Source organism: Chlamydotis macqueenii, chromosome Z, assembly GCF_036417535.1.
Source record: "Chlamydotis macqueenii isolate bChlMac1 chromosome Z, bChlMac1.mat, whole genome shotgun sequence".
NCBI classification, from domain to species: Eukaryota; Metazoa; Chordata; class Aves; order Otidiformes; family Otididae; genus Chlamydotis; species Chlamydotis macqueenii.
Genome location: NC_141593.1, coordinates 8,502,453 through 8,521,790, shown reverse-complemented (window position 1 = coordinate 8,521,790; position 19,338 = coordinate 8,502,453). Strand labels below are relative to the sequence as shown.

Here is a 19,338-nt window from a genome sequence, read left to right as displayed (position 1 = left end):
TATTATGTATGTCTCATGCTCAGTACGTGAACCAAGCCACTTCAGGGAGGACGAAACATGTTAAAAAGTAAGGGGACTCATTCAGATTGGTGATAAGTGGTTTTTTCCTCGTAATAACCATGGCAACAACACCTCAGAAAAAGAGAGTTTGTTTGAAAGTATCACTGATCATTTTTGGACTGATCAGGTATAATATGCAATAGTGGACTGCAGGGCAAACACCTACTAAACTGAACTGTGTGAGATCCCAGTATGCAAATACCACTGTTGTCTGGGCAATGACTGAATACATACCAGGCATAAAGGTCTCATCTAGTATCAGTAACTCAATATGTTACAGTCTGTGGCGTTGCCTGCCTGGGACAACGTTTGCATTTCCCTTTCTGCTGCTTTAATTCTTCTGTGTTGATACTTGTCAAAAATATAGTCACTATCCCTTCTCGTCCTCTGGGTTTTTCAGGATTGATTCCTACAGCAAATTGTCCAAAGACATGCCATGTCTATCCCACCTTTCCCAAGAAGTGACTCTTCTTTGCCCTGCTAACTGCACTCACTTTGCCCTTTAGTGCTGCAGAGATCCTGCTGTGCCTTCACCTATTGCTGAACAGCACAAGCCTCACACAAGGTGCTTTGTGTCCAGAAGCACTAGGCATGTCTAGGTACGGCCAAAGCAGCTGGCTGTAATTACTCACATTCCCAGAGAAACCAGCCCTACCTTGTAAGGGCTGTAACATTCAATCTACTCCCTCGCGAAACAACAAGGTTTGTAATAAAGAGACTTACCAGGAGATGGCAGTAACTGCAAGTCTCTTGGTTTCTGCGTACTGAAACTTCCAAAGTGGGAGGAGGGTTCCTTGCTGGTTTCTGTATTCATCCGAGGCATCTTCAAAATATTTAAAATCTAAAACAAACAAAAAAAAATCAAGTAAAAGGTCCTAGTGCATAAATGTGAACTAAATCAGCATGGTTCAGTCGCAGGGAAGCTTTAAAAAACCTACTCCATTACCCTCACAGCATCTACACAACTCAATTGTTAGTATAAAAACTGTTTCAGCCCTTAAGTCTCCACTCCAAACCAGCACCTAAGTCCACTTAATGCATTTTACCAAGCACCAAGTCCTCACACAAAAAAGCTCATGATCTAAAAGCAGACTACAAGGATGCAATGTGCAAGGATGAACAAGAAAGCAGAAGCCTGGAGCAACGGGTGATCTCAGGCCACTCCTGGAGCTAGATGTGTGTGGCCTTTCAGGAGGGAGCTGACTAGAGACAGCAAAACCCTTGCAAAACAGCAAAACCTTTGCAAAATAACATCAAAACTGAGTGTGTTGTTGTGGCTGGGACTTGTATGCCAGTAGAGAGCTGCTCGGCACATGCTGTCACTGGCACCTGATCCAGGAGGGAAGTGCCGCAGGGAGAGCAATGCTAGCCAAACTTGCTGTCCCCAGCACGCTCGGAGCAGGGCTGATGCGGCATGCCCTTTGAATGCCCATGGACAGCTGTACTGTTTGCCTTGTGAGTCAGCAGGTTCCTAGTCCTGCTCATTTTAGCTCTGTTTTCCTATCCTACCCTATGCTATCCTTGCTACAGCTGTGGTCACTCATCTGCAGGACCTCTGGCTTGAGTTAGAAGCATCTCCCAGCAGGGCCATACCTTGTGCAATGTCATCAAATGTGTTCTGATTCACCATCCGCTCCATTATTTTAGCAGCCTTTGAGATCTTGGTTAAGTCATCACCCTGTTGAAAAGAAAAACAAAGAAGAGAAAATGTATTTCCTATCTGTTTACAAGTCCTTCAGACTTTATGTGACTGAAAAACTTGAGTCCTTTGATCTCGAATACAGAATAATCTGAAGCTCCTCACACCAGCACCTAATGATAAGGGTGCTTGAACTAAGGCAAGGACTTAATTACAAGTTTAGCAAGATGCCATCCACAGCCAAGCTGCAGTATCTTCAGTGTTTGTTCCTGATTTAGCTCAATTGGAAGGTACTAATCTGTGAAGGCAGTTAAGAGTCTTCTCTTCAACTCATTCAAGCTACCTCATGATGGGATGAGCTAAAAGCACACACAGGGTCCCTCCCCAGCCTCACTTGATAATAGTTCATTAGCTTTGGTAATGAAATCGTAGATGCTTGATCATGCATGAACATCCTCTTGTCTTTACCTGGAGAGCTTTAAGGTCTCATGTGTTAAGTGAAGATCACAGGATTTAGAAATTCTTTAGTCAATCACTGAATAATTCCAACCTGTACTCATAGATCCATAAGCTCATACAATATATAACTAACATGCAAATGACAGTTTGCTGTCCAGCTCTTGTGGAAATTGTTTTGATACTGTGGAAAATCCCATCCTCCTGGCCAGAGAACACCACAAGTGGGCAAGCTTGTGTATGTGAATGTATGCACACATATTTTCAGGTATGCAAGTATTGGAAACCTTTTAGAGAGTGGCATCTTGCAAGGCCAGCAGTCCCTAGGTAACTATATCAGTAATATAATGAAAGACTAAGATTGCCTAGGAAATTAAGCCAGAAATAGCAAACTTGGGTATGGACATAGCAAAAACGTGAGCAATGAGGAAAAAGTGTTAAGGGCAGGTTGTTGATATGGAAGGAGACAAGGGTGGAGAAAGGAATCAATCCAGGTGCATGGCGGAAGAAGCAGCATGGACAAATGCAGAAAAGGAAGCATAACAGGGGCTGTTTGACTGTCAGCAGGTGGCTGGTTGGTGTGCTTGTCTGAGAGAGCTCTGTGCCTGATCACCACAGTCATATAACTATCTTCTTAATAAACTCTATTTCTAACTATTTTTTTGTGTGAATGCGCTCTCTATCCTCTGTGTGTGCACGTGCGATCACCAGTAAAATCCAAACTGGATTAAGCGGTAAGTAGGACAAGAAGCCTGGGTGCCAGCAAGTGGACAGACAGAGCTTAAAAGTCTCCAGACTGTGCTGGGCCATGAGGATGATGCCAGCGCAGCTGTGCACAATGATATCAGAATGTCAAGGTATATGCAAAGTGCTCTGACAGCATGCTGCTCCAAGGACCTGAATCCTCATCTACACCACTGCTCCAAAGCCCCATCGTCAAAGTCTTTCATCTTCAAACTCCTCCTACACACTGATGGCTGCCAGCACAGCACAATTTTCTCCACAGTGACAACACTGAAAAGAAATGCATCATCCCTGATGTAGCTCAGAAAGTGCCCTGAACATGGAAAGAAGAAGTGAAATGACTTGCCAAAACTACACTGTACAGTTACAGTCAGAACCAAGAACACTACTTCAGATTATGTGCATCCCAGCCCTTTGCTTCCTTCTTGGGCTCTGCACAGACACAAGGGAGACTGCGAGTCTTGCTTCAAAGAGCATGGAACTCAAAGGACAGAATAAAGGAGAAGAAAAAAAGCTATTCTACAATCTGCAACACTTTTTACAAATCCATAGTTTGCCTACACCTTCAGTAATGTCTGCAGTCATCTTCTCCCATCTCAGAAAGGATAAAGTAGAACTTGGAACCAAGTTCAGAGAAGGGGAACAAGGATGGTCCAAGTCTGGAATGGTTTTTGTACCAGAAAAACTAAGCAGGCTGGGACTTGCCAGTCTGGAGAAGATATGGCTTGGGAAGACATGGAACAGGTCTGTGAAATCTTAAACGGCCCAGAGAAGATGAATAGAGGCTGACTGTTCACTATCTCTTCTGATATAAAAAGTAGGGGTGTCAAGTGAAGCTAGTGGAAGTCAAGTTCAAAATAAACAAAAGGAGTTGACTTACAGAGGGATGACCCATCTGTGCAACTCCTTGTCAAAGGGTGTTGTAGACGCAAGAATTTTACACGGTTTCAAGGAAGACTGAACAAGTACTTCCATCTATGGGCCAAAGTACATCAAGCTTAGGGAATAGCTGAGAATAGTTGAAGGCTAGAAGAATATTTAGGACTGGGATATACTCTTGCTGTGCTCTTACCCTTCCTTACATGTTCACTTGTGGTTAGAGCCTTGATCTGAATCACTGTGGCCACTCTCATGTTCTTCAGGTTTACCCTGGGTCTGTGGGAGGACTTCTTGAGAACAGCACAGAGAATTTACTGTCACATTCAGAATTTAAGAAAGTGTAGGAAAAGATGTTTTCAAATTTTAACACAGTAAGATATACCCTAGGCATTAGAAATTCATAAGTATTAAGAGAAATTAAAAAGGGAGAGAAAGAGGATCCTTGAAATATCTCAAGTAGAAATCAATACTCTCAATTGCTGGAATTTCTCTCTTTTGAGTTGCTCCTGCCACAATAAGACCTGTCTTTCTCTAAAACACTTCCCAAACAAAAGGCAATTCACTTTTGCTAACACTTGTCCAGCAATATTGGGATCTTGATTATAAAAATGTCATTGGCTGCCATCTGTATATTGCTCTGAGTAAGCTTAAGTGACTGGGGTTAAATGTTGCAACGGTTACGTTTTGATTTAGAAAAAGAGAAGCACAATAAACACTTTTCTCTCCAACATCGTAAAAGTCATAGTTACAAGGCCTAAAGAACTGATTCCCTCAAGTTCTGCTGGTTCATCAGGTCTGTTGGCTAGGGTGTTTTCCACTCACTTACTAGGCAGGCAGAAATCTCTCTTCCATTTTAACGTGCACCTGCTAGTGGATGGAGCTGGGGAAGAATGGCAGTGCTGTACCCTGCAGACATGAGCAGAATAAGGGCTCCTGTTCTCTTACCCATCCAAGGAAACTTGTACTGCAAGTACTCTGAATTTATAATCTGAGACACTATTCTGGACTGAAGATCAGAAGATAAGGCTTACTTTATGTGTTCTCAAAGATGAATGCTAGATCCTGCCTTATCTATATATATATTTTTTTTTTTTTTTTTTGTCAGGGGAAAGCAGGCTTTAAACAAAAAAAAAAAGGCCTCTAAATACAGAAACAATGTATTATTCAATGGAATTTTCCCTGCAATGCAGGAAACTCTCCAGATGAATCAAAAGAGCTTTAAGTCAGCTTTCCTGTTAGGTAGTTATGCTGTTAGCAATGAAGCCATAAATAACTGCACTTTTGGCATTAAACTGGATCAGAGTATGTTATTTTCTCATCAGATCCTGTCCTATTTCAGGTTTGATTTATTCTGTATATTACTGAAATAAATATTTAGTGGAAGCAACAGGCCTAATTTATCTTTTGTTTTAAAGATCTGTTGGAAACTTTTTTTTTGTTGTAGGTCAACTCTGGGATAGCTAGCCAAATGTAATGAGAGCACATCAGCTAACAAATTAGTTTTGTTTATTTCTGTACATAAATTATTTTTAGAACTGCAATATTGTCAATGGAATCATATGTAAGATGGATAATGGGCTAGTACTTTGAAAAGAAATGTCTTGTTCTTTCTCTACTATTCATTAACATTAATTGCTTCATATTTGCCTCTCAGCAGCTGGCAAGTTGCAATGTGTAACTACAGTAAACTGAAGCATGAAAAAAAGGCTTCTGCTGATGTATAATTGCATATCTAGAAGACAAACTCCACCCAAAAAACAGTGCAGGAACTACTCATATCTCTGCAATACATGTACTGGCAATACTAGAAGAACTCTGGGCTTGCAAAGAAAAAAACACGGTACAGGGGTGTTGTCACCTCTTTCCCAGAGCTGCAAATACTCATTGCAAATCCAAAATAAAGTCCCTCAAGTTTAAAATCCTGTCAAGTAGTTATTCATTTCCAGAGTTGTACTCATCTGTTATTTCTCACTGTTTGCTTTTAATTCCGATACTCTGTAAACAGCCAATTGAAGACAAGGGAGTCAGTAACAACTCATCCACTCCTTGGGATGACCAGGAACAAGTGAAAAATAATGTGAAGGTTAATTGCATTTGAATTTCAGCTGTTATTTCAAAAATAACTGTGGTCATCCAAGGGCTTCCAAATTATAATTGTGGCCCTATGAACTGGGCTGTCTTACCAGGCATATCGCAGAAAAGGGTGATGCTATAGTGAGATAGACAAGTCAGACGGGACCGCACATGATTCAGGAATGCACATTTGTCTGTTAAATACAAATTTTGTTTGGACTTTCAAAGAAACTGTTCAACCCCTTCTGCTTCAGAGGTGATTAGAGACTGTTCCAGTACAGCTTTAATGTATCTATGCAGGTGTTTAATCTATCATATTTGAAAAGGGGTGATCAAAATCATATATCCCTGTAGTACTCCAGATAAGGTATCACCCCACCTTACATAACAGAAATAGTACTTCTCTGCTATCCCTCACACAACATATTCCAGCAACGTACTTGTCTTCTCACAGCCACATCACAACTTACCAACCGATACACTCATGCTTCTCCCTGTCATTTCAAACTGTAAACCGTCACCTTACCAAAGATACTTTGCTTTGATACGCCAAAAAGCACAGTCTTCCTCTCCACCAGTCCCTGCCAATCTGTACTAACAACAACTTTTCTGGTTTATCTAATAATTTCCTAAAGGAACTACAGCAATAGTTTTACAGAATTTCAGATAGATTACCTTTGCTCTACTTTCATTCTTAAGGGAAATCATAACTTTTCTTTTATCAAAGAGTTGAGATTATTTGGACACAGCCTACCTTTGGTAAACACGTACTATTTTATTCCATTTCATATTGACTTTAAACTCTTTATTTTTTCCCTCCATATTAATTCTATTGCCTCATATACCATTAAAGGTCAGACTAACTGAAATACTTTTACCCTTCTTACATATAATATATGCTTGTTATACTCCTGTTACATAGCTCCACACCTCTTTAGATAGATTTATTAAAAATCCTTACTATCAGACTTGTGATTTCATGCTTTGTCATCTCAGGGTGAGATGGCACCAACTTAATAGCATTAAGCTCTTTGTACTTTGCTTCTATCTCAGATACTGTCATTTCTACACTCATGCAACAACATGAGGAGGGTCATACTGAATCTGAGAGTGTCTCTGGACCAGGATGCTCTCTGTAATCAGAGCCATAAGCAGGAACGATAAGAACAGGACAAGCATAGACAACACTTCTGCCTAGTTTTCTCCACTTCCAACTATTTTCAGCTCAGAAAATTATCTATAATTCCCCTTTGGTATTGTATGTCTCCAGGTTTCATACGCTTTAAGCTAGTCCACCAAGCTCACAGAAGGTCTCCATTTGGGACACTGCCTCTGCATAAAGCTTTCCCTTTCAGTTTTTCAGACTTTCTGGTTCCTCTTCAAGTCCCCTAGAAAGTGCTAAGAGTGAAAAGCAAAGCACCAAAGGGAGGGATCATGGGTGCCTGGATTTCAGCTTCCCACTGTTGTCACTGGAGCATGTAGCAGGTTTTTTACAATACAGTTTCATCGCTAGAATTTTTATTTAATTTTCATTACCAGCTTTTAGCAGTCCACCCTTTAAGCCCATGATTGTACCACTGACTCCGGCTTAAGTCTCCAAAATAGATTCAGGTGAAAGGTTTGTTAGTTTTCAAAAGGACAATAAGTTTCAATGGCACCATTCACAGGAGGAAGCCTGTCAGAACATGTTCCTGGTCTGCTTATACTATAAGGCTTTTGATGGCACAGTGCTGCTATGGTAGCTAAACCAGCCAAATCTTCTACAGTTGAATCAGCCATATGGTATGAAAGCACTAAAGTTTCAGGAGCCAGCTTCTATTACGTAGATGTATCTTAGTTATGTTGATATATCTACACCTACTCCAGGGACAAGCTAAAAAGTTACTTTATAGTAACTTAGTAAAAGTTAACTATAGTAAAACTATAGTAAAAGTTATATTATAGTTCTCAGTGCATTTTGCTCCCATCATTATAGAAATTGTTTCAGTTTGCCTTCTAAATTATTTAACTTAGACTGGGAGGGAAAGAACCACCCACAATTCTGTATAGATCAAACTCTGTTAAACCCTAATAGAAACTTCCTGAAGCCACTGAAAACATTCTGGAATATGAAGAAAATCCTTCAGGGTTGCCATATCATCTTGTTAGTGCTTGAAGTGGGATCACATTTTTAAGATGGGGATATAGTCACTAGGGCGGGATGGACTGTGGCAAAGCAGCAGGGCACTCATAGGCTAGTCCTGACAGGGCAGCCTGAATTAGGAGTCAGTATTACCCTCACAGCAAGATCACACCAGCTTGGAGCTTGGCAGGAGTTATGGTACCTGCTACTGTGAGAAGCCACACTAATGGAGGCTACTCCATTTCAGCAGCCCTTGCCAGTCACTTGGCTACTCCATAGGACTCAGAGTGGCTGACCTGTTCTTGGGATGGTCACATCACCGTGACGGAGGTATCAGCGTGCTATGTAAATACTGGCTGTGGCATAGCACTTCAAACATTGAAGAGAGACACTTCTGTCACTTTCAAACTAAATGAATAAATGATGCATCAAAGATGCCCTCACAAATTAGGTCAAGCCTTCCAGAATCATTGTCCAATTTTAAGTATGTAGGCTTCTAATTCTATTAACTATTATTAACTTTTTAAAATATATTATATACCATTTATATGTATATAACTAGAAAATATATAAATTATAATTCTATAACATTATCATTAAAATAATAAAAAATAGTGACATCTGTTCACTACAATGCTTTAGTAACTTTTTGAAAGAATCCTGAATTTCTTTGCCTTTCAGATTGGGAGATTTTACCTAAAACCTCTGCATCACTTAGAATACTTTGAAAAGTCACACAGTGTTTCTAATTATTTCATTCTTTTATCACTCACATGCTAATAAAAATGAGACACAAACATAATAATGCACAAAAAAGAAAGCAATAAATGTCACTTGGAAATCAAGTTTGAAGACAAGATTATGGCTTTACTGTGTTTTGTATTCCCATAAAAAGTATAGCAAAACAGAAATCCTATTTTGGAAATATAGTTCCTAGCAAAAAAATAATTTTTGCATTTCTTAAGGTTGTGACTTGCCAACTGAAACCACTAGCTACACAGCCAGCATGACTTGCTAAATTTCACTTGGCTTGCATTATGGGTGCATCCACCACCACTCTGAGCAGGCTTCTTCCAGCATTATGAAGCATACCTGTGACTCCAGAGAGGTTAACTTTTTTCCCTTCTTCTTCTCCTCTTCTCTCCTTGCTGTCTGACCTTTTTGTTTTTCTTTCTCTTTTGACCTTTCAATTTTCTGAAGCTCTTCCACATAGGCATCATAGATCTCCCACTGAGACACAGACAGAGGCAGGATTTATCAGGACTTGATTATACTTCAGAAAACAGTCATCTACACCATCACAAAAATGCGTTAGTCCTCACAACAGTAACATTGCCACTGGAATCAGCTGAAGACAGTTGGTTTGTTGCACAAAAAGTGAAGGATTGAAGCTGAGGATGTTTAAAGCTGAGGCATATCTTACTTTTTAAGAACATATTATTGCATTCTTAACAATTTCTTTCCCCCAATATTCTTTTTGGTGCTTTGACTCTGTATCCTTTGTGCAGGACTTTCTGTTTGGCTAATTTACTAGTGTTTAATAGGAAATATGCATTAAACATCTGCTTTATGACATTTCTCAAGCGGTGTTGGAAAATTAAATTGTAGCTGCTTAACACAATTCAAATCTTGGACTCCAACTCTGCAGCATATGATCAAATGGGAACTGAGAGCACTTTTACATCTTCTGCTATGCCACATGCCAGGGCTGTCTTACTTGAGTAGAACCAAAAGCAATTTTTCTACTTAAGAATTATTCATTGGTATTGGAGTGCTAGTACTGTATCCGAAGCAGGTACAAAACTTTCAGAACAAACCAAAAGGCAATCTAACTCTGACACATCAGCTTAGGAGAGGGAGTATGATTCAAACACAAAATATTGAGTAGAAGGTTGGAATAAAGAAAGGCAGCAGAAACCTTTAGCAAAAAAAAAATGCATTGTGTTGTAAATTTGCAGGCAGAAATGACGTGGAAAGATGTTCCAAACATCAGGGAAAGAACAAAGAAGATGTATGAAAAGGAGCAGAAAAGAAAACTTTGGAAGAGGAAATTATGAGCATAAGGAAGAACAAGAAAGGAAAAGAGTTGAGGAAAAAAAGACGTTATGTTAAAGTATTATTTTACATCCACAGAAATCTTAAACAGAATAAAAAGAAAACAAGGGAAAACTTTTCCTCTTAGTTTTCAAACATTTAATAAAAAATTTTAGCAACAGCCTGATTATCTTAAATAGCTCTGTTCTCTCTAACTCTTGGGTCATCTCACCGTGAGAAAAAAAAATGAAAGGGAAGTCCAGCTGAAGGGAGGGAAGATCTCAGGCCAATTACTCTATGATTTCAAGTTCAGGAATAGACTAGGTTACACTGTTCAACTTTACAGAGACACCTTTGCTCCCCTTTCTATCACTTTCTTGTAACAGCATTTTTTAAGTTGCTGTCATTACCTTGTATTTTCTTCTGGGTGTTCCTATGCTACACTGGTAACAAAACAGTATTTTCAATACCAGTTTGGTATACTGGTTTGAAACAATATTTGCATCGGTGACAAACACAAATACATTTTGTAAATATCTGTGAGAATTAATCAGCAGAATTGGCTGGATTCCCTTTCCAATGAAAGCTATACTATATTTCATGTGTAAAATCTCATGCAAAGTAATTTTTTTTTACATTTTTAAGATATAGAGAAAATATTGTATAGCAATTGTGGAACAGTTCTTCATCATGAGTAAACAGGCATATTCCGACTACATAAAACAGACCTAAGTCTATTGCAACAGGCTTAAAGTGGGCCTTCCATGTTCCTTATGCTGTAGTTCTCACTTGATTCAGCTCCAGGCTTTAGAAATACACAGCTTTTGCATACAGCTGAACTTAGACAAAGGAAAAAACACAATGTTGCATATATCAAATTCTTAGCAACACTTGCAAAAACTCCAAGAAGCCTTGAAAATTCCCAGCTGTACAAAATCTTCAGAGGTCTCTATTCTCTAAACACAGTGCTCAAAGTGGAGCTAGCATGCATACATGTCCTAAGTGGTTTTTTGTTATCTTGTTCCTGCATTTTGAGACCCCATTGAACCTGTCTCTGATAGGACCAGCTGATGGAGCTGTCCTGCAGCTGATCAGGTATTGAATGCTGGATCACAGCTCCTCCTAAATAACCAGCTCAGTGACAGAAGATCTTCAGCAACAGGACACTCCCAACCTCAAAGACAGCTGAGTCCCTGGAGGAGCCAGTGCCTGCTAGAGGCAGCTGCAGTTGTGTCCCTGCTCAGCTGAGTCCAGAACCATTCTCAAACTGTGCTTTCCTCGTTTCCACTCGTTTAAGACTCTAAAACAGACTGGTCAGGGTGAGTAGCAAAAGGCAGATCAATTAAGAGCAGCTAAACAGAGACACTTGACCTTAGAAATATAAACCATTAGCAAGTTCACCTATTAAGGCAGAAAAGAGGGCCACACTAGTTTGCTCTCAGATTTAAACCAGAGATCAAAGCCACAGTATAGGAGTTGATTCCACTGCAAGGAATGCAAACATGGCAATTTGTTTTTTCCTTTCTCATATCTTAGCTTCCTAAATAGACTCTAAAAAAACTTTAAAAGTAAAAAGGATATACCTGGTTAGCAGTGGCTGAGAAATTTTTACAAGGTGTAGGCTCCGATTGACATGCCCTTTCCTGAATAAAGAAAAAGCATAAAGAAGTGTGATCTTTGCATTTAAACTCTTTGCAGTGACATAGTCCAGCTGTTGAAACAGCCTCCTCATAGCAGGTATTTAGAATAATATTGACCTAAGATTAACTCAGCATCCAAATTGCTCCCAGAGCACTGCACAAACATTATCAGTGATCATGCAACTACAAATAGATTTTTTTGTGGACCAAAAGAAGGTTCACAAGACCTTCTGATTTTTTCCCAACATACTTAAAATATTAAATTTCAGTATTTCATTTTGAAGGAGTTGAAATTGTTTGTTTCACCTATACCATTTGAAACATTTTGCTACTGGTTATGGTATCAGTTATGATATCCTACCAAATTTGAAAAGTTTTTATGTATATATTAAAAACCCACTTGGGTATAGCAGTCAAAACACAAGAGTTGAACAGAATTATAACCTATAAACAATTCATCTGATGTTACTGAAATCATATTTTTATTACCCTTACATCAACATTCTGAAATAAATGAATATATATCTGTGAAACTTTCATTTCATGGAACAGCATTTTCTTTCAAAAAACTGTTGTGTCAGGGCATTTTTAAGAAGCTGCCTGTAGCATTTCACTGACCTCTGAAATGAAGCAGTCTCAGAGGTGGAAACTGCACATCCTGTACAGAACACAGCAGTATTTCACAGCTATTTAAGGTCTATATTCTGCTTTCAAAGGCAGAATCACACAGAGGCACACAAGACTCTCCCAATAAAATCAATGGGAAGAGAATATGCAGATCTAGGGATAGAGAAATAACAAATTCCATGGCCTCCACAGGGATATTAGAAAGATGCAGAATCTTAGCTCAGACTTTGCAGTAAGCACCCAACTGTTGGATAAACTTTCCTGAAATCCTCTGTCTCTACTACTCAGCAGAGATGGTACTCCTTCTAGGACATAGTATCTCCAGCAACACAGTATCTCTTCTAAGCTCTTCAGATGTAAAGGCATCTCACTTTAGGTGTAATAGCTGCAAGAAGGCAGGTAGGCTCTCTGGGGAATCTGTAGATACTTTGATATTAGGGCAGCAAGGAAAACAAGAGAATTTTATCTCTGAATCTCCAATTCAGAAAGCTCATTTTTGAGCACTCAGCTGGGGGCCAACATCACCAGAACTGCTCAGTCAGATGGCCCTGTGAAGACACACTCACTGGAAATGGCTGTAGGCTCTGCAAAAAGCTTAGGAAGGTCCATACTGTTTGCAAAGTGCATGCACAGAGTAGGAGGGAGATGTACCATGTAGCAGCAGTAAAGATTTGTCATACTTACATGGGTCTGTTACTGCAGTACCTGTGCTTAATACAAGCATAAATTCCTTTATCTTTTTAATATAGGGGCACTTATATCCTTGCTCCACGGCTAAGAATTTAAGTACAAGGCCCTAAAGGGACTCTGTGTGGCAAAAGGAAATTGAATTCAGGGATTACAAGCCCTCAGCTACTACCTTGATCATTGCTCAATACTTTTTTAGATAAGAAAATAAACATTAAAAAAGTTATACCCAAGTAGAGGTTTAAGGATTTACAGTAGCATGAAAACTTCTTGTAGGCTGTCCAAGAGTCCATGAGGCAGGAATTTTTTGTCACCATTTTCATCATCCCAAATGTTTTACTATATAAAACATAGGGGTTTTTTTTTCTCCTAATAGTATCTACAGAGATCACAGAATATTACACAAATACAGATTATCCACATGTCCTCCCAAAGGAAAGGTCCTGCAAGTCACAGAATCATAGAAGGGTTTGGGTTGAAAGAGACCTTTAAAGGCCATCCAGTCCAAACCCCCTGCAAGAAGCAGGGACATCTCCAACCAGATCAGGTTGCTCAGAGCCCCATCCAACCTGGCCTTGAATATTTCCAGGGATGGGGCATCCACCACCTCTCTGGGTAACCTATGCCAGTGTTCTACCACTGTCATTGTAAAAAAAAAATTCCTGTCACTGAAGTCACTGAAGGAAATGGTAGCATACCCGCATAGGGTTGTTGAGTGTCCTTGAAGCTCTCTCAATGAAGTTGAACTGGTTTGCAAGCTTCTGCTCCTTCACTTTTGCAGGAGAAGGCTCTTCTGCCTCTGCTGCCTCAGCTCCTTCTGCTGTTCCTGACCCCTCTGCCTCTTCCTCTCCTGCAGCCTGCAAGAAAACAGAGCAGTGACTCCACCCTGAAAGAATCAGACATCTCTTTCCTTCTTCAGAAGCATTTCTTCTTAAACTGTGGGATTTCTGATGCTTAGTGAAGGGGACTGTAATTGCAGATTCAATATTTAAGATGGAAATGATGAGATTTACAGCAATTAGAGCAAGGAGATTCTGGAACGGTATCTAAATGGGAATATGCAAAACCAGGAACTGAAGTTACTTTAAAACAAAGCCTGACATGAGCGAGGTAACATAGCATCACTGCCTTTGGACTCAGGGACCAGAAGACTGTGCTAGAGTCCCACTACCCTGTGTTTTTATTTCCATCCTAGACCGCGAGACTTATCTGAAACTAGACTGAACTTGATTCCAGGGCCTGGCACTGTGTGGGTAAGAACAAACTTCTCACAGCATACTCCTGTCCTGATCAGACAACTATCTTTAAATCAAGCCACTGCCTCTTTCAGGTAGTTACATCTGTTGCTTTCATCCCTCCATATTTTGTTTTTCACCAATTGGTCTTTCAGAGATGGACATGCTGTTCAGGAAGATTCCAGATCCCATCAAATTACACTGTATCTTGATATAATATCTGGATAAAGACAGATCTGGTGTGAACAGACCTCATCCCCCTACACAGCTCCTCCAAACTGAAAAACAGGACCCCAGTTGTTCAGTAGAATCAGCATAATCTCACCTACAGCAGAGACATCTCAGGCATAAAAGAATCAATCACAGGAGCTTCTCAGCAAGCCTATTTTATAATAAAGGCACTTCAAATCTAATACTAAAAATAAAATGGACACTTCTCAGCTGACTATGGTGAATTACCTGAGTATCTCCTGTGCTTTCTTCATCTTTAATCTCTGCCTCTTCAGATATTACTGCAGAAGTCTCAATAGGAGCCTTTTCTGATGATAGAAAGGATAAATGAATAAGTCCAGGATAATAGGACATATTAACCCATACTCTACAGATCCTTCTGTCTTCTGAAGCATTAATATACAGATACATCCTTTTGTAATGCTATCTCACTAAACAACACAGTAACCAATCCTCAATTTGCAGGGTGATTGTTTGCTCAAAGCCACAAAAGGAGACAATGTTATTACTAGAATGAAACTGCAGTAATTGTGGCTGCACTAAAATTTTAAAAATCTCATTTTTACTCAAATCAAACTTCTGAAATGTACTTCTGATCAGAGCAGCTTTGTTTCTGGGAATCCCTTTAGCTCTTGACCTCCAAAAATGGCTGCAATTATGTTCAACCATGAAGAATGCTTTCAAAGTGCATAAGAGTTATAACATGGTTTATTCTTGTTTATATGGATAAAATTGAATATACTAGTCTTGTTAGAGAATGATGGATGTCCACATTCCAATCACAGCCTTGAGTGTGTAGTCATGCTAGCATCAAGCTGTTTGAAATTAGCTGGTTTGGAATCTACAAAAAGCACTGCCAACAACAACAATTTATGCTTCCATGGCATTGAAGATCCTATTCAGCACTTTATACTACTTCAAATCATCATGCACATTTTGTTAAGTGTAAAATCAAAGAGGCACTGACCCTCAGAAGTTGCAAGTAAGAACTATTCTCAGGAGCTTACCCAGTGTTATAATTGGGCCTGACAATTACCACCTTGAAAGGACTCTTTTTAATGACTCAACTTCTCTTTTCACAAATACCAAAATATGAGAAAACCACTAGGCAGTACATATTTCCTTCCTGAAAATTCAAACATAGAACTCTTTATTAACAACACAGTTTTTCAGCCTCTGATTGAGGTGTCTTTTTGACTGAAAACCTAAGAATGGCAACAGCAGCTCAGATTAAATGTCCAACTAGCTCAATATCTTGTATCTCACATTGTCCAGAAGTAGATGTCCTGGTAAGAGTGTAAGAATCGGTCAAGAATTGGTCATTTCCTGAATGACCACCTAGTTTCCAAACATTTCTGCTTTAATACTTTAAACCACAGCTAAATCTTTCAAGGCAGGCTAAGGAGTTTAGACATGTATGTCCAACTAATGGTAGTGGAAGATGTTTTAAAAACACTAAACAGCTCTGAGAATTTCAGTGTTAGTATTCACACATCTCAAAAAGCATGCACCATTGTTCTACATTGTTGCAAACATCTGGCTGATTATTTTTTCTGTTTTTGTTTCCTGAGAAGGATGCAAGCCAAAATAGGAGCTGTTCAATTCCGTGGTGATGAAGCATAATCATTCCCTCATGTTGAATAAGTGCTATCAGGGCATAGCTTAAAATGATTGCGGTTTCAGATAATAAACCTACCTGCTGCAGTTCTTAATCTGACATGCTGCCGTCTGCCTTCATCTGAATCTTTGAGTATCATGTTCCCATTCAAAGAGAAGTGAATGGCCATTTGATCCACATAGCTTATTGGCTTGTATGCTCGTTCCTACAAAGAGGAAAAACAAACAAACAAACAAAAAATCAGCATGAAAAATAATATTTTAAACCAGAAATACTGTGTAGCCTAGATTACTAAAGCTAAGAAGATCCATACCTATAAATATATGTTTGTTATTGGCATATTTACACTGAATTCCTTCCAGCAGGTATTTATATCTCAGGACATTGAGAGCCATAAATTAAAAATACAATTAAAAGAAGTAAGAACATGAAACCTCTAGTTATCCACCACTTCCACAGCAAGTGAGTTTAAGCATAGTCCTAGTGGACCTCTGCTACACAGCACTCCCTAACAGATCTTCATGTCCTGTTGTGCTAAGATCCTGGAATGAGTTGTTGTAACTACACAAGAGCAGCACCATACACAGACAGCAGCTCTGATCTGGAGACAGTATAGGCTTTTAGCACCATGCCCAGGTTACAAACACTAATAGCACTAAGCACTAATTAAGCTATTTCATTCTGACTTGACTGGCACTTGATTGTGAACCACTGTACAGTGCAGGCACACACATAGGCTCAGACTTTGTATTAAGATTTTGAGCTGCGCCTAAAAGCAATCAGAAGTCACTGCAGACCACAGATGCTTTAATAGTTTCTTCTTAAAAATATGACTGCTTTCTGTACCAATCACAGCATAGCATCGAGCCCACTTCAGTCACTGTGGAGGGTTAGGAGATATGGATCATTCATCACCTGTTTCTAACCCATAAATATGGAAATCATCAACTCTAAATAGAAGAAAAAGTGACCTTCTTTGCTTCCACAAGATTGATTTCCTTTCTCTGGTGGTCTCCTGTAACGCTTGGTCAAACTAGTTACAGTAGCACAGAGATGAGACGGGCTCGGGAATATTTCACCTGACTGTTCCCTGCCTAAGGCTGGGGATAATCCAATGCCAGAGCTGGAGGAGCTGTCCCTGCATCCTTTCTTTCAGTGGGTGTAAACCTTCCAAGGGAGGAGCAGGAGGCAAAGCCATCATGTCACTCTCCCCCTGCTTGTGTTGTTAACCATACATGCTAGTGGGAGGAAGCTGCTCCAGGGTAGTGCAGCATAAGCTCTGCACACACAAATGTAAAGGTGTGACTCTTGGATGTTTCCTGGCAGTCTCTGATGCAACCTCCTCTGCTCACTCCTACTCATCATGAATAGAGCTCTTGTCAGTGATTTCACATTTTTGAGCTCTCCTACAACTCCAACAATCAAATCTTGACGTGAGGATACTGAGGCACAAATGTCTTACAGACTGAGTAAAGCATTGCCTTTTGTCCTCTAACCACCATAGAATGGAAAAAAATTATTGCCTGAGAATTAGCTGCACTAATTGTGTTCACTGTCAGATCTTGTTGAGTAATTGTTATATTGTACTTCTGAATAAATATGCCAATGCTTTCAGACTTTTACCCTCTGCAAAAAACCCTTTAGGAACCATTGGCAGTAAATCTGTAACAAGATGAAGCCACATTAAAAGGAAATTTACCTGGTTATAAATCAAAGGAAAACACAAAACCAGTTAACTGTAAAAAATCCCATCCTGGTTTTACAGGTCATGCCACACTTACTTTAAAACTGTATCTGACGATATTCTGGGGAGCATGGGGATTATTAGCTGTCAGGATGCGTGTAAATTCCTCTTTTAATTCCTTTGGAATGGAAACAAAATAATATTGTAAATAAAACTCCACTACTAATACAAAGTACTGCATACAAAAATCACCAAGTTTATGCTCAGTTCTATGACATTCTGTTGTTGCAGATACATTATGTGCAGCTGAAGCCTCCCCAAGAACAATGCTTGGAGCCAAGCTAGCTCAGAGTGGAATCCAAGAACAGTCATCCACTTCCTACCGTAGTATTTAAATGGGCTTTCTTCAACTCTTTACCTGTTATGTTAATTCTTATCTAAACTATGGTAGCACTTGAAAAATGCTAGCTGCATTCTACAGGGCAAGAAAGACTACCTGTGTCTTGAAGGATACACTGTCCAAAAATAGAGTATACAATAAGCTCAGTAGCAGTTCTTGCAGGATTGACCACTGTGAACAAAAACCAGTACTGGTGAAAACTGCTTTCATTACCTGAGTCAGAGGAAGTACATATAGCTTCCCTTTGACAGTTACTTGGAAGACAGGGAGCAATGCTAGAGTTTTATAAGGAAGTGTGAAGATACAGTCAATTGGAGTCGGAAGGGCGAGTGACTGCAATCATACTGAATCAAGCTGAGAAGAAATGGACATAAAACTGTAGGACACCTCCCTGTCCTGTGTATCACACACAGGCTCCTGAAAAGATCAGGGTTGGCTCTGGGGTTCTCCTCATCTAAGTGAAGCCCTGGCCCCATTCCCTTCTTGGATCAACTCCATGCAGCTCCATTGTCTTAAGCCCAGAACTGTGTTTCAAAGCACGTTCTCCATGTTTTCCTGCAGAAAGCCATTTCAGCTTATGCTGCAGACAATGTACTCCACAAAATTTCCTCCAAAATAACTGAGTAAGAGGTAGGCTTCAGCTTATGGAGTTTTGTACATATCTCTTGACAACTACAGGCACTGTTTTACTCACAGCTTCAGTCAGCTCCAGTTGATCTGGGGGTTTGACCAGAGCCTTTGCTGCCCACCATTCATCTACCCCCTCTCCCGCTTCAGTGGAGAGATCTTCATCCTAGCACAGGAATGATAAGCCCATTAGTGCCCCAAGACTGTGAATGTTTTGCTCCCTCCCAAAGTAGCATTTCTCCAGGCATGGAAAAAGGAGATAAAAACAGCATTCACTCACCCATTTGTGCTTTGAACAGAACAGATAAACTCATATCGCAGGTCTAAATCTGAAAATTGTTTAATGACTACACTTGCCAGCAAGAGTTCAGTGTGTCGGAGGAGCTGCTGTCTGAAGATAACTCCTGGCCTGTAACAAAACTGGAGTAACTCCAGTAACAAAAGTCAAGTGACTCCAATTTCAGTTTAAAAGTTGGCAATTCTATTTCTTTTGACCATATAACAGTCAAATGAGCCATACTTTAGGACCACTCAAGGGCACAAGACAAGGACCTGTAATTACTTCTGAAGTGCTATCTATAA

At 39.8% G+C, this 19,338-nt stretch overlaps 1 protein-coding gene across 1 annotated transcript in view; it reads right to left on the bottom strand.

Annotated features, from left to right (window-relative positions):
* Window positions 1–19,338, bottom strand: part of DNAI1 (dynein axonemal intermediate chain 1) — a 148,172-nt gene that overhangs the window by 114,553 nt on the left and 14,281 nt on the right. Inside the window, exons 3-11 of the mRNA XM_086770559.1 lie at window positions 18,824–18,922; window positions 17,827–17,907; window positions 16,124–16,250; window positions 14,656–14,735; window positions 13,660–13,818; window positions 11,591–11,650; window positions 9,066–9,203; window positions 1,654–1,738; window positions 784–901 (exon numbers count right to left, since the gene is read on the bottom strand). Coding sequence (XP_086626685.1) covers window positions 784–901; window positions 1,654–1,738; window positions 9,066–9,203; window positions 11,591–11,650; window positions 13,660–13,818; window positions 14,656–14,735; window positions 16,124–16,250; window positions 17,827–17,907; window positions 18,824–18,922 — 947 coding nt within the window. The remainder of the gene's footprint in view (window positions 1–783; window positions 902–1,653; window positions 1,739–9,065; window positions 9,204–11,590; window positions 11,651–13,659; window positions 13,819–14,655; window positions 14,736–16,123; window positions 16,251–17,826; window positions 17,908–18,823; window positions 18,923–19,338) is intronic.